This window comes from Rhinolophus sinicus, linkage group LG05 (genome assembly GCF_036562045.2).
Source record: "Rhinolophus sinicus isolate RSC01 linkage group LG05, ASM3656204v1, whole genome shotgun sequence".
Taxonomy (NCBI): Eukaryota; Metazoa; Chordata; class Mammalia; order Chiroptera; family Rhinolophidae; genus Rhinolophus; species Rhinolophus sinicus.
The window spans coordinates 486,267-500,712 of NC_133755.1; the positions used below are offsets into that span (position 1 = coordinate 486,267).

A 14,446-nucleotide genomic window follows, 5' to 3' on the forward strand; every position below is an offset into this window, starting at 1 on the left:
GTGTGGCCGGTGGCCGTCACACGTCAGGTTGCTCTTGTCGGTCTCAACGCTCTGTCTGCACATTTTTTTGCAAGTGTCGTGGTGGGACAGCAGGACGGGGTGTCCGTGTCTGCGGAACGAGGACAGTGACGCTCTGCAGCATCCCTACCAGCCATGCGCTTTGCCCTCTGCATGTGAGCTGCTCTTACAAGAAGAGCAGCTGCTTCCAGGACTAGGGCGACGAGTGTGAGCCCACGCCACCCAAACGCAGGCGGCCAGGTCCGCTCGGACCTCCCGCCTGGTTCCAGATGCCGCTGAGTTTAGCCGTGGGTGACGAAGCCTGTCTCCAGCGCAAGTCCCCACTCGGCACACACGTGAGGGCACGGACCCCCAGCACTGCACAGAGGGTTGAATTTTTAAACCTCCGTGGCATGTTTCTAGCCTGTGTTACTGGCTTTAACGCTTGAAATAAGTCTGTTGTGCTTCCTGTTTACTTCCCAAACCATGGACCGTGTAACTCACACCTGCGTTGACGCACTGTCCCCTCTGAGGTGGCCCTGGGACAGGGACTGAGCTTTGCTTCATGGTGGGATGTGCATGGGGTCCTGACTGTCCCTGGGGGGGCAGTGACCGGCCAATGTCACTGGTCAGCTCTGTCACTCTGGGTCCTCCAGGTGGCCGAGCACAGTCCTTTTTGCTCCGAAGCCGAATCCGGGGCTAACGTCTTTCTGGGGCCCAGCTCGGTGTGGCAGCCAGGGACCTTCGCCTCCACGGGTCTGGTGCCCCACTGGTAACCTGGGCAAGGGCCCCTGCTAGGTGACTCCCCAGGTAGTTACTGTAGGACAGATGCTGATGATACAGGAGCGTCATTACCCCCCACCCAGCTCATCAACGTGCACAGCTGTCCTTGCTGGAACGCAGGCCAGCTGTGTCCTGGGGGTTCCGAGCAGCTCCCAGCAGCACTGATGCCAACAGTGGCACGGGTGGTGGCGCTGGCAGCGGCGCTGGCGGCGTCCCTCTCATTCGCCTGGCTCCCTTTTCTGCAACCAGTGCGCTTGTTCTGGGGGAATGCTCCTCCCTCTCTCTCCCAACCCCACCCTCCCCATCCTCCCCGCTCCCCTCCCCTCCTTTCCCCCTCTCTTTGTGGAAATGTAATCAGTTCTCAAGCTTTCGGATGAAATAAGCAGGACGGGGTTTAAAGTGGGGAGAGTGGAATCTTGGAGGAAAGAGCCACCCTCTTGTCACATCCTGTTCTCCTAAGAAAGTCCCAGGCTGGCCATGCCCACAGTTGATCCGCCTGCCACTTGCCTCTGCCCGTGGCTAGCACCTCCCTGCTCACTGGGCACAACTCGCGGCTGCGGGTAAGACATTTTCTCTAGTACCCCATCTTTTTACCAGCATCCTCATCGTTGCAACAGAACAAACGGCCCGAAGTGGCGGGGTTTTCGTGCTGCTAAAAGAGAGCCTGTGGTAATGGAGTTTTTGTCCCACCCAAGTAAGTGCTATGCAAAAAAGCATATGTGCCAGCAAACAAGCAGTTAAATTAAAAGTATAATATTCAAGTATCCAAAACTATAGTGTCCCAGTGTCCAAGGGAGAGAGGATCGTAAGTCCTTGGAGAGTGGGATGCTGTTAGGGGGCTTCCGGGACAAGTGAAGCAGCTTGAAGAGCAAGGAGTACCTGATGGTATGAATGGTTGGGGCACGCACACACATGCACACACACGTGCACACGTGCACACGCACGCACACACGCACACACGTGCACACACGTGCACGCACACACGCACAGACATTCATGCACACACGCACACACGGGCACATACGCACACGCACACACATGCACACATGCACATGCACGCACACAGATGCACACGCACACACATGCACACACACGTGTATATGTGTGTGTATATGTGTCTAGAACAGAGGTGTCCAAACTTTTTTCAACGTTTTTCACCAAGGGCCATATGCGGTAAAATACACAAACAGACGGGCCACTCACTCGAGGTGAAGTACGTATTGCCTCACCTGGTTTATTTAAGTAAACTGAATGTATTTTGGGAATTTGCTGTGGACCAATTAACAATGGATTGCGGGCCGCAGTTGGCCCACGGGCCGCAGTTTGGATGCCCCTGGTCTAGATGGTGTGTGAATACACACACACATATCTATAGATACACACAGCTAAAATGTTAGTTCTCAGAAATTCAGAAAATATAAATGTGGGGGAGTGAACACTCCATGTTTTCGCTGTGAGATGGAGTGTTCCCTGACACAGATCTGTCTAGACATTTTCTATAGAGATGGAGGTAGCATCACAGATGAAAATACGGCTCTGGCATTTTCACGAGAAGAGAACTGTGTAGCTCCCAGCTCGAGGTACCGTATATGCTTTCCCCGCACTCCTTTATAATGGTACCAGCAGGTTCTTCTTTGTCTTAAAGAGATTTGGGGACTGCTGTAATGTTCTTGTGTACAATTTTTGTGCACATTACTGATCACTCATTAGAGTAAATAATGTCGTTGGATTATGGAATGAAAGGGTTAAAGCATTTTAAGGGCTTTCACGTGTTTTGTGAAATATCCCATTCACACCAGAAAGCTGACCCCTCTGCAGTGTGCAGGTGTCTTTTTCTCTTGAATAACTTCTGAAGTTAGCTTCCTATGGAATAAATGGGAAAACAGGTTTAAAACTAACTTATTATGCAAGTAAACTGAAAGTTGAAAAGTGAGAAAATCTATTTACCAATAAATCCATCCACTCAGTACCCAACTCTGCTGTTTTGCTACTGTCCACTTGCTTCAGTCGGCTTCGGAGACTCTGAGACGTTATTCGTTTAGATGAGATCACATGGGCTCAGGAGTTAGGAGTATGGATCTGAATTTGGAAATAAAAGTGAATCAGCATTAGAGAAACTGAAGGTTGTGTGGATAAAATGTGCATTTTTCAAGGGAAGAATCGATACTCAGAGCATCCCTCAGTGTGGACGGTGGCATCAGGAGTTGGTATATTCCCCGGTCAGTTGGCTTTCCTCGCCGTCAGTCAGAGATGCAGAGGGAGGGCTGGACGTCCTGCTCCCTTCCTCGGGCACCGGCTGAAGTGTGTGTGGGGTCGGCAGCCATGCTGTGGGCAGTGACCCACTGCTATTGTTGAAAGATACCTGGGCTTCAGCAGGTTTGCCCAAGGGAAGCAAAGCCCGTGAGGACAGCTCGGTGACCTCCGGGCTCAGAAGTGCAAAACACACCACCCAGACTTACACGTGCGAGAAACCACTGATGACCTAGGAAATGGACAGGTGGTGTTTGTGATGCGAACTGTCCCCAGCTATAGGCCACAACGCCATTAAATCGGTTGGGAAAACAGAACTTTGAGACTTATAATCCCAGTGACTTTGGCCATCTGTCATCTTTTAGGATGAGTTTTGTTGCCTCTTTACAAACAATAAACACATTCGTCTACTCTCGATTTACAGTAGTTTGAATTGTTGGCAGTAACTTCAGTCATTATGTAAAGTGAGCTTTTAAAATGTCCGATTCTTGGTTCCAACGTGAGAATTTGAAACTCCAATCAAGACCACGAGATGCGCTGAGCAGTGTTGAGCGAGTACAGACCCTGATTCCGGCCTGCTTGTCACTTAGGACACAAGCAGGGCTTGGAGCCCCTTGTCCCATCCTCGTGTGTCTAACACTGTCATTCACTGGGCGTTTGTAATAAATGTGGGTTTTTTTACAAAGAGCTGTTCATCATCAGTAGAGGAGGTCTTGTGTGTTTTGTTTTCAAGTTCATGAGCTTAACTCTACATTTGCCCTTAAAAACAGAACCCACAAGATCTCATTAGCAGTGACCAAGCGGCTCTTTGCAGCGGCAGCTTCTCTCACATGCAGACACCGGGCTTCCAGGTGTGCCGGCCACACGCACACAGGAGCCGCAGGAAAGGGGCCGCCTGCGTGGCTGGCGCAGGGGCACTGCCCCTCCCTGCTGCGTGAGGACCCACCCTCCTGAAGAGGCGAGCTGGCACCTCTGGGGACCGGGAGCTGTGAAGGACACTCTTGGCGCTGCGTCGCTGGCCAGGCAGCACTCAGCTCACGTGTCCATCCCACCTGTGTTTGCACATCAGCTCCCGCGGCCTGTGCAAAAGTGAACCCGGGCAGGTGTGTTGGGGAAATGCCGCTTACGTTCCCATTTGGTCAGAGCTGGCAGTTTACTGACACAGCTCGTTATCTTCGATGTCTTTATATAGAATAATATAATAATTAATATTCTATAATAATATAGAATTCTATATTATTCTATAGAATAATATAGAATTCTATAATAATATAGAATTTCTATAATAATATAGAACGGAACAAATAAGTACATAAATTCCTCAATATTCCACCACTCGGTTGTCACCACTGTTTACTCAGTTCTGCTGCAGGCACCAAGTACACACTCCCCACTTTTGACCCCCGGACGCCCCTTCTTCTGGGAGCACCCTCCCCATCTGAGAAATGAGGAAAGAGCATACTGTGTGCTGTTGCTTTCTAGTCATGGTGCTGACACACTCTGATGGTCAACAGAAGAGCAGAGGCAAGGCAGAGGACCCAGGCTGGAGAGTTCAGGCCGCATTTCCCTGACGCTGAGGAGATTCTGGTGACCGTGTGATGTGTTTGTGTGGATGGAATTGTGTGGGCGCAAGGCTCTGTCACAGGGATGGCTGGTCACATTTGCTGCCTGGGGACTGACAGTGCCTACTTTTGGTGTTGGAGGCCATGGGGGCACCTTAGGGATGGGTCATCGAGAAGCAGGACAGGAAACCTGAGGCAGCTGCTTGTGCTCTGGGGACTAAGGGTGACAACGGTTTCATGTCTGTGGGTAGCGTGGTCCACAGGAGGAACTCGCCCGGGCTGCGGGCCAGTGTATGCCCCTGCCAGCTGCCCAGGATGGGTGGGGATACCATCCCTCAGCTCCGTCGCTTCCTGGGAAACTGAATGACAGCACCTCATTCGTGAGGGCTGTGAGGGCAAGTGAACCGAAAATGACTCAGGCGAGAGCCTGGCACAGAGCGAGCCTCCAAACCCTTTAGGTCTTGTCACTGCACCCTTGTCACAGCAGTTACTACTGCCATGAGGTTGTGTGTTGCCAGCACCTTCCTTCTGATATAACCAGGTCAGTCGCAGGCCGCAGATGTGTTAAAAGAGACCCAAGCCACTCAGTACAGTGCCGGAGCCGTAACCAGGAGACGGCCCCCTGAAGAGAGGTTAGTGTGATAGGCATGTGCCTAACACGCCACATGCAGCTGTCACCTTCTGCGCCTGATCTACTTCACCTCACCGCCCCACTATGTGGCGCTTCAGTTACCTGTCACAGGGGAGGAGAGCGCACAGCTCAGCAGGGGTGGGGGGTGTTCCCACATGGGTGGCCCTGGGCAGTGGGGGCGATCGATGTGTGTTACGTCATGCTGCACGTTTTCCTACTGTGTTCGTGCAGCAGACGCTCTGTGCCTACTGTGTGCAGGGGCCTACTAAGTGCAGGGGCCTACTATGTGCAGGCGCCTACTCCGTGCAGGGGCTGTTGTGGGTGCTGCAGGTATGACGTGGACACACTCTGGAGCTTACTGTCCTGTAGCACGTTGTAGGCAGATGTAAGGGTCAAGCAGGAAGAGTCCTGAGTATCCATGACCCTTGAGCCTCTTTCTGTCCATCTTCCTTCCACCATCTGGCGGTGGCGTGGTCCTCAGGGCCCTCTGCCCAACACAGCTCTGAGTCCTGCTCCATGAGGGCATGGGGCAGGAGGACACTAGCCTCACAAGGGACACAGGGCGTGACAGGAAGATGATGACACACCTCAGAGACAGTCTGGAATGCAACATACAGAAGAGAACATGAAGGTTTTTCAAATTCTGAGAGAGATACATGTTTTCCTCTCATTTTGTGTAGTGAACGCTCAGACCTCTGCGTCCTGGGCTAAAATAAACACACTTGCTCCTCAGCTTCCAAAGCACAGAGGCTGCAGGTCAAACGAAGATGAGACCCTCGTGTGTGTGTCCCTCCTGCCCTCCCACGTCACCGCCCGGAAGAGAGACAGGTGTTGGCAGGGGCCTCAGGGCAATGGCAGGGTGTGCTCCTCACCGATGCCGTGACCTGTAATTCATGCTTCAGGGTCTCTGGCTAATTTTGGAGGGTCAAGTATATTTGGTCTTTCATAACCACATACCTGGTTTAAAGGTGATTTGTAAATGCCGAGTTTGCTTTCTCGACATTGAAGCTCTGAAGGCAGGTAAGCATTTGCACTTCTTAGAGTCGGCTCCGGGATGGGTACTGGGAGCCACGGCACGACGGGGGCAGGAGCTCGGGAGCTGGTCCTTGCCTGACAGGCTGACCGCGTCAGGTTTGGGGCCTTGAGAACAGTTGAGACGAGTCACGCGGTCAGATGCTGCCTGAAGCAGTCGACTTGGTAAAGGGTCAGGAAGGACGAGCGTGTGGCGAATTCCGGGACAAATCCCCCTGGTTGTGGTGTTCAGTTCTCCATCTGTGCCACCGGATTCAGTTCCCTAGGATTTTGTGCAGGACCTTTGCAATATTCCAAGCAGGTATTGGTCTGTAGTTTTCTGTTCTCGTGACGTCTTGTGGTTTTGGTATCAGAATAGCATCTGCCTTATGGAAGCAGTAGGGAGAGGCCCTCTTCTGGTTTTGGCGGAGTTTGTGGGTAATTGAATGTTTGGTAGAATTTAGCAGTGAAGACTTCTGGGCCTTGGCTTTGCTTTGTGGTTAGTTTTTTGGTTAATCGAACTCTTTTCTTGTAATATTGTCCATTCAGAGTTCTTGAGTCAGTTTTGGTAGTTTGTGTCTTTCTAGGACTTTCTCAATTTCATATAAGTTATGTCATTTATCAGCATACCATAGCTCGCAGAATTCCTTTATAATTCTTTTATTTCTGTAATATTGATAGTAATATCTCATCTTTCATTTTTTATTCTAGTCTTGTGAGTCTTATTTCTTTTTTCTTTGGTAAATCCACCTAAAGCTTGTCAACTTCGCTGATCTTTTTAAAGAACCAGATTTTGTCTACATTGATTTTCTCTTCTCTGTTTCATTAAGTCCGGCTCTAATCTTTATTGTTTCCTCCCTTATGTTTACTTTATGTTTAGTTGTGCTCTTCATTTTCTAGTGTCTTAAGATAGAAGGTGAGATGGCTAATTGGAGATCCATTTTCCGTTGTTAATCAGGCATTACACCTATAAATACACAAGACGGTTCCAGCTGTGTTCCATCGGTTCTGGACTGTCACGTCTTCATTTTCACTCATCTCAAATCATATGCTCATTTCTTCTTTGATTCGATCCTCTGCCTCATTTAAGCTGCTGGCAATTCCTTCAAGTGTGTTCTGTGTTCTTTATTTCAGTCATTGTGTTCTTTAGTTCTAACTGGTTGTTCGTTATCATTTCTCTATCCTTCCTTATGTTGTCACTAAGCTCCTTAAACATTTTCATCATCAATGTTCTGAACTCTGTCTCTGATAGGTTGGTTACCTCTATTTCATTTGATACCATTTCTGGAGGTTTCTTCTGTTCTTTTATTTGGGACATGTTTCTTTGTTTCCCCATTCTGGCTGACTCTCTGTGTTTGCTTCGATGTATTAGTAGATCCCCTAGGGTTCTCAGTCTTTGCTGGGTGATCTTATGTAGTATGTGTCCTTTATATTTGACTTGCACCACTTCCCTATTCTCCTGTGCGTGTGCTCCAAAGGTGACCTTTGTGTTGTGTTTGTTCTCCCGTTAAAGTTGAACTTTAATTGCTTTTGGCTTGTCAGTAGGTGGGATTGACTTCAAGGCTGTCCAGTTGTGAGAATTGGCTCTGACCACAGTGGATGAGCTGCTGCATGAGGGTTGAACGCCCAGATGAGACTTGGCCCCTATGGGCTCTTGTGCCTGTAGAGAATTCCCTCTGGGTGTGTCACTTGTAGGTCAAACCCAGTAATACTCTGGTTTGGTCTGGAGTTGGCCTCTGGGTGTGTGTAGGGCCCTGGTGTAGGGCAATTTCAGAACAAAACAAATCAACAAGCACAATAACAACAACAAAGAAAAAACCACATTCTCTCACATGTAAAAACAACTGATAACCGACACTCAACACAGGCAAAAATATCAAATACACACACACACACACACACACACACACACACACGAAAAGTTAATACTGAAAAATGGAAAGAGGGAGGAAAAGTAGGGCAGGGAAGAGAAAAAAAAAAAAGAGAAAGAGGGGAAAGTGTATGTATATGTACATATAATATAAGCTAAAAATGATAGTCATACGAAAAAAAAAAGCTTTTTGCCTTAAGCCCACCAAACAATCTCCAGTTCGTCCTCGGTTGTACAAAGAGTCCTCTACGTCTTGTGCAGGCAGATCTGGCCGTCTGGTGCCCAGAGTGACCCTGGCCCTGCAGTTCTAGATGAGTGGGGTTATGAGGTGTGGTTGGTAGTTTCCACAAAGTCAGTGCACTTTCTGCTCTCACCTGCACATACGCTCACTGAGAGCAGCACAACCAGCCGCTGGGACGTGGGCTTCTCTGTGCACAGGTCTCCTGAGTCTTAGGGCACTTCTTCCGTCAGGGGGTGTGGAGGGCTGGAGATTTCTGAGCTGCTGAAAGCCCAGAGCTGCCTCTGCCCCCTGCTGTTAGCCCCTGTGTGTGTCTCTGAAGCTGTAATTATCTTGTCACAGCAGCAGCCCAGAAAAGGTGGGGGCTCGGAAAGGAGGTTTCTGCCGTCTCCCAGCCCAGCAGTGTCACACTCTTCCCTGCCTCTTCCCTGGGTCACAGTTGAAAGCAGCTTTTTTCCGGGTCCTGAGCACTATGGCTCCTCTGTTATCTGACATACTCCTCAGTTCAGGGACCAGCTAGAGACTCTGGAAGGGCGGGGCTAGGATTGCTGTGGGAGAGTGGGGGAAGGGGCCCAGGTATGGCTTTGCTTTTTTGTTTGACCTGGGGCCCAGCTGGAGATCTCCGATGAGGTTACTGCCTCAAACATGGGATACCTGCTCTCTCTGCAGGAGAGATCAGCTGTGGGACCAGAGAAAGAGCCCACCTCCTGGCCCTTGTGATCTCTGTTCTGTGTCCTGGGGCCCCCGCGTCTCCCCAGCCGTGGATGCGGCTGCGTCTCCACTCCACTCCCTTCCCTCTTCCCATGGTCGCCCGGTTTGCCCACCTTGGAATAACCCTTGTCCGAGCCTCTTCGCTGCTCTGTGTGATGAGCAGAGAGTCTTTGATGGGTTATAGATGTTCAATTTGGGGTAAGTTCCAGAGGAGAACGCAAGGAGACCACCTCACTGCTGCCATTCCTATGACGTCACCTCTGCTCTTCTTTGATCCATTCATTATTTGGGACTGTATTGTTTAATTACCATATACTTACGAATTTCTCAATTTCTTTCTGTTATTGATTTCAAATGTGAGTCCACTGCGGTTGGGAAACACACTTTGTATGATTTCTGTCCTGTTAAGTGCTCTGAGTTTCTCTGGCCAGGTACATAGTCCGTCCTGAAGCAGGCTGAGCTTGCGTCCTGTCACTGCCTGGGGAGTCCCACGGGGCTGCCAGCTGCTCCATCGTGCGGCTCCGGCTCCCCTTTCTTGTCATCCTGCTCAGTTTTTCTAGCCGTTATTACAAGTGGGTATTGAAGCCTCCAACTATTTGGCCCAGCAGTGCATCATATACATATTATTTTATATAATTGCCTTTTGCATTATTTACAATAAGAGAGGAGAAATACGTATACTGTTTTTATAGTTATATTATTACCTTTACTAGTGGTCTTTGCTTTCTCATGTGGATTCAAATAACAATCAGGGGTCTCCTGCTTTCAACCTAAAGAACTTCCATCAGTCTTTCCTGTAAGGAGGTTTTATCAGCAACACATTCTCTAGATCTTGCTTATCTTGGAATGTCTTCATTTTACCTTCGTTTTTCACAGAGAGCTTTGGTGCGAAACACAGTATTGGTGCTGTATTTCTACTTGGTTGGCAGATTTGTCCTTTGAGCACTTTGATGTGCTGTCCTAGCATCTCCTGGCCTCCAGTCTCCACTGAGAGGTCAGCTGTTCATTGCTGTTACCTTATCGGTGATGACTTGTTTCTTCTCTTGCTGCTTTAAGATTTTTCTCTTGTCTCTGATTTTCAGCATCATTGACGTAAGTCTGTTTGTGGGTATCTGTGTGAATAATCCCACTTGGGCTATTTGAGCTTCCTGGATACGGAGCTTAGTGTTTTTCAATAAATTGGGGAATTTTTCAGCCATTATTACTAAGAATATGTTTTCTGCTTCTTTCTCCTCCGCTACTCCCTTTATGCAGGTATATTGGGGTCGCATTTTCAGAGGCTCTGATGATTTTTCTTCACTCTTCTTTCTGTCTGTCCTTTAAATTACGTGAGGTCTATCAATTTGTTTTCAAGTTCCCTAATTATTCTTTCCTTTAAAATCTATCAAGCATGTCTAGTAACATTTTTGTTTCAGTTATTGTACTTTTTAACTCCAGTTTATCCAATTTAGTTGTTTTTTGTAGTTTCTCTTTTCTTACTGATATTGATATTCTCTATTTGATAGGACGTTGTCGTCGTATCTTTATTTCTTTAAACATGGTTTCCTTTAGTCCCTTGAATATGTTTGCAATGGCTGTTTGGACACCTTTCTGTTCAATGTGACATCTGGTCCTGCTCACGGATGGTCTCTGTGCCTGCATTTTCCCAGCATATAGGTCATAGGTATATTCTCCTGTTTTTAGCAACTCTGGGTACTGGTCCCAACCCCACCCCTTCTGGGGCTTGTTGTTCCCATTTGTTTGTTTGTTTGCTTGTTGGTTGGATTATTTTTGTGATGTCTATCCAGCACCCTCCCCCCGATAGTGTCCCGCCTCTGTGGTGGTGCTCGGAGGTGCAGTTTGGGTGTGTACACAGTCACCCTGGGCTGACAGTGGGGTTTGACAGGGTCCCTTTGTCTCTTTCCCCGACCACACCCATTTATTAAACTTCACTAATTTCTAGCTGATTTGTCTATTGTTTGGAACAAATCTTTGTGGCATAAATGGTGCTGCAGAATAATCCAGTCACATCTAGTTTCTTAGAAAGACTAGATCCTGGGGTCAGAGCTTGAGATTCGTTCTGACCCAGGAGAGCTCCTGTCAGGTGCCTTACCCAGGTTTTCTCCTGCAACCCACCAGCTGCCAGGTGAGCCTGATTCATTCAGTCTGTGGTGGTCCTTTCAGCTGCCTTTCTCCACAGCAAACAGCGCTTGCAGTGAGCCCAGGCCGGACTTCTCCAGCCCTGTTGCAAGGACAGGCGGTGCCTTTGCAAACCTTTCCTGAGGAACTCGAGGCTGTGGCCCCTGGGTAACAGCTCTGAGCCAAGGCAAGTGGAGACAAGGACACTTGTCTGTAAACAAATTTTCTGTTGAATCAAGTCATGCAGATGAAGGTGGGAGTGGCACCTCATCAGGGATGTCTGCTTAAGGAAAAGAAAGGGTCGTTTCATCAAGGAACCATAGTCTGATAGATTTGGCCCACGAATGCACAGGACTGTTTGAAAATGTCTCTGGTTCCTACTCCTTCTCTTATGGCCTTTCCCTGCTTAGTGAAACCGTGATTAAAGTCATATCTGAAAGATTAAAACATAATTTAGTGTGGACCTTTTTTTTTTTTAATGTTTCTTTTATTGGTTTTTACCTTTCAATTATTTGCGTCGGGACATGAAGTCATAGGCTACCTGGGTTAGTATACACTGCGTTCTTAAGAAAAAAATGAACAGAGGTGTAAAGACGTTCCTTTTCTGTACTAACTGTGTCAGTCAGCTCGGGCTGCCACCGCAGGACGCCACAGGCCAGGGCGTATGCAGCAGACATTTATTTTCTCTCAGTTCTGGAGAACAGAGGCCCGAGGTCAGGGCGCCAGCACCCTCGGTGTCTGTGAGAACCCCCTCCCTGCTGTCGGTGAGAACCCCCTTCCTGGCCGGCCCACGCTGCCGCCCTCTCTGTGTCCTCACCTGGCAGAGTTCTAGGCCTCCTCTTACAAGGACACTAGTACTGTCAGATCGGGGACCCACTCGACCTTACTTCTTTCCTCCAAGGCCCGAGCAACACATATGTCCACACTGGGGATTAGGGCAGCAACAATGATGTTTGGAAAGGGTACAACTCAGTCTGTAACAGTAGTTTTGTACAAATTATATTTGGAAAACAGGCTTTGCATTATAGGGAAGTACTGAGCTGCAGACAGTCGTTTTGCTGTTAGGAATCATTTGTCACGGCAGGCTTTGTGGCACGCTGATTTTCATGGAGAAAAGGACGGAGAACCAACTTCTGCAAAAGCTGTCATAAATCAGAAATGCACGTGTGGCCATAAAACATGGTCAGTGCTGTGAGGACGCGTTTCCCTTGCCCTGTCATCGTCGTGATAAGAGGTTTCAAAAGCACAGCAAACTGCCTTCGAGGGAGAAGCTACCGAGGACCCCACAGGCAGTAAGCCAGAGTTTCCACGGGGGCAAGAACTGTCTCCCATGGGACTCGCCCTCCGTGTTTTTATTGAATTAGGAATAGCTGTTGGTGGGGGGTCTCAAAGTACTGACCTGAGCTCCAGTAAAGCTCCTCACCACGCGGGAGCGTCCGCGGATGGGCACGCTGTCTGTCTGCCGTGTGTCCTGCGTGCGCAGATCCATACTGAGTGGGCTGGAGGGCGGCGTGCGGCCAGCGGGGCTGAGGGCCCTCGGCGCTCCTGCAGGACGGGCCTGCGGGCTCCTCGCCCAGCACCGTCCTCTCCTTCCTGCAGGCCCAACGCCTTCCAGGTGGTGGCGCTGGATGGAGCGAGCTCGGGTCTGCTTCAGTTTCCCAGCGCCCAGGAGCACGCTGGCTGGCTCCAAGCCGTGTCCGCAAACATCGGTGACCTGACACTGCAAACCGTGAGTACCGCGTCCCACTCCCTCTAATGCACGGAGATAATTAGGGGCCTTGTCACTCAGGATTCACCCGAAAACAACCAGCTAGAGCATGAAACAGAAGAACAGGTACTTCCCCCCAACATTTCAGATCTATGACTAAAAAAGTTAAAATTTAAGCCATGTGAGTGTTTCCTCAGTAAGAGCATAAGCTGAGTCAGACGTCTGGGTACTTGAATGGTGGGTCCCTCCCTCCCTCCCTCTCTCTCTTGCTTTCCATGTTCATACACATAAATATTTGTGTGAATAGAAATAGAAATAAAGATAGATAGATATTATAGATAGATTCCAAATGCATGGATATAAAGTGGCATTTTTATTTGGGGAACCTACTTGGGTTAAAGGTATAATTCCTCGAAACATGATGAAAACTTGTAAAGCGGCATTTCCAACCCGAAAGATGACTTCTCCAATTGTCACTGCAGGTATCAAAAAAGAAACAGTGCTTTGTCTCCTGGACTGATCTTTTTCATTTTTAAGGTCAATGTGAAATACCAAATGAAGAGTAAAACGAGATCGGGTGGGAGTGAAAAATCAGTCGAGTATGAGGTTCTTTGAAGCCACCCCTGTGTGGAGGCCACAGCTGGGAGGTTCCTGAAAGGTGGCCTTTGACCAGCTTTCTTGTTCTCAGTCCCTCCCAGCTGACTGGCCCTGGTGACTGCGGGGACACCCCAACCGAGGCTTCTGTCCCAGGGCGGGCTTTGGGCTCGTGCTCTCACAGCAAGGCCAGGCCCCGCATCCCGCCCACACCCACCCCACCCACTGCCCTCTTCCTCTGTCCACACTGCCTTGCTCCTGGACGCTGCAGGCGAGGCCGGCAGAGCACATTAAAATATTGGGGGAATATGTTGGATTTCTCTTCTCCAGACCTCAGGGCTTCCTTCAGTTACGTAAGGAGGCCTAGAACTTTTCAAGACCTTAGTTTTAAAGGTTAACATTCTCAATTCTGAAGGTACCTGGATGTAAAAGGAAAAGAAAGAAAAAACACAGGTGGTGGTCGGTTGATATTTGCTGAACTGCCTGTGACGAGAGCTCTTCAGGTTTAGGTGATGTCCACACATTCTAGCAATTCAGCCGAGCAGAGCAAAGGAAACGCCAACACTTCAGAGCCAGACACGTAGGCTCAGAGCCCTTTCCAGTGTGGAGCCTTGGCGTGCTATTGTTTTGCACTTCCTGGCCTCACTGGTAAAGTCTGGGAAACAATACGACCTTTCAGGAGTGCACTAAGTGAAGGATCAAATGAGGAATGTGAAAGCCGTCATGACCATAAGTTCATGCACAGCAGAGTCATTTCCCTATTTTTCCAGATGATGAAATTTAAGCATCAGCTGTCCCATAGCTTTACTTACATAAAACGCTGATATTTGAAAAACAGTAATTTAAGTATACCAACACTGGGTTTTTTTCTGTTATGGGAATTGCTGCCAGCCATTGGTATTTACTCTGCTAAGAAATGAATTGTAAGAGAAACTCCCAAGGACCCTCCCTGCAGCTAGTTAATTCCGTTGCC

At 48.9% G+C, this 14,446-nt stretch overlaps 1 protein-coding gene across 2 annotated transcripts in view; it reads left to right on the plus strand.

Annotated features, from left to right (window-relative positions):
• Positions 1 to 14,446, plus strand: part of SNTG2 (syntrophin gamma 2) — a 155,052-nt gene that overhangs the window by 89,313 nt on the left and 51,293 nt on the right. For both annotated transcript variants that reach the window (XM_074331613.1, XM_074331614.1), the window contains exon 10: positions 12,771 to 12,900. In XM_074331613.1, coding sequence (XP_074187714.1) covers positions 12,771 to 12,900 — 130 coding nt within the window. The remainder of the gene's footprint in view (positions 1 to 12,770; positions 12,901 to 14,446) is intronic.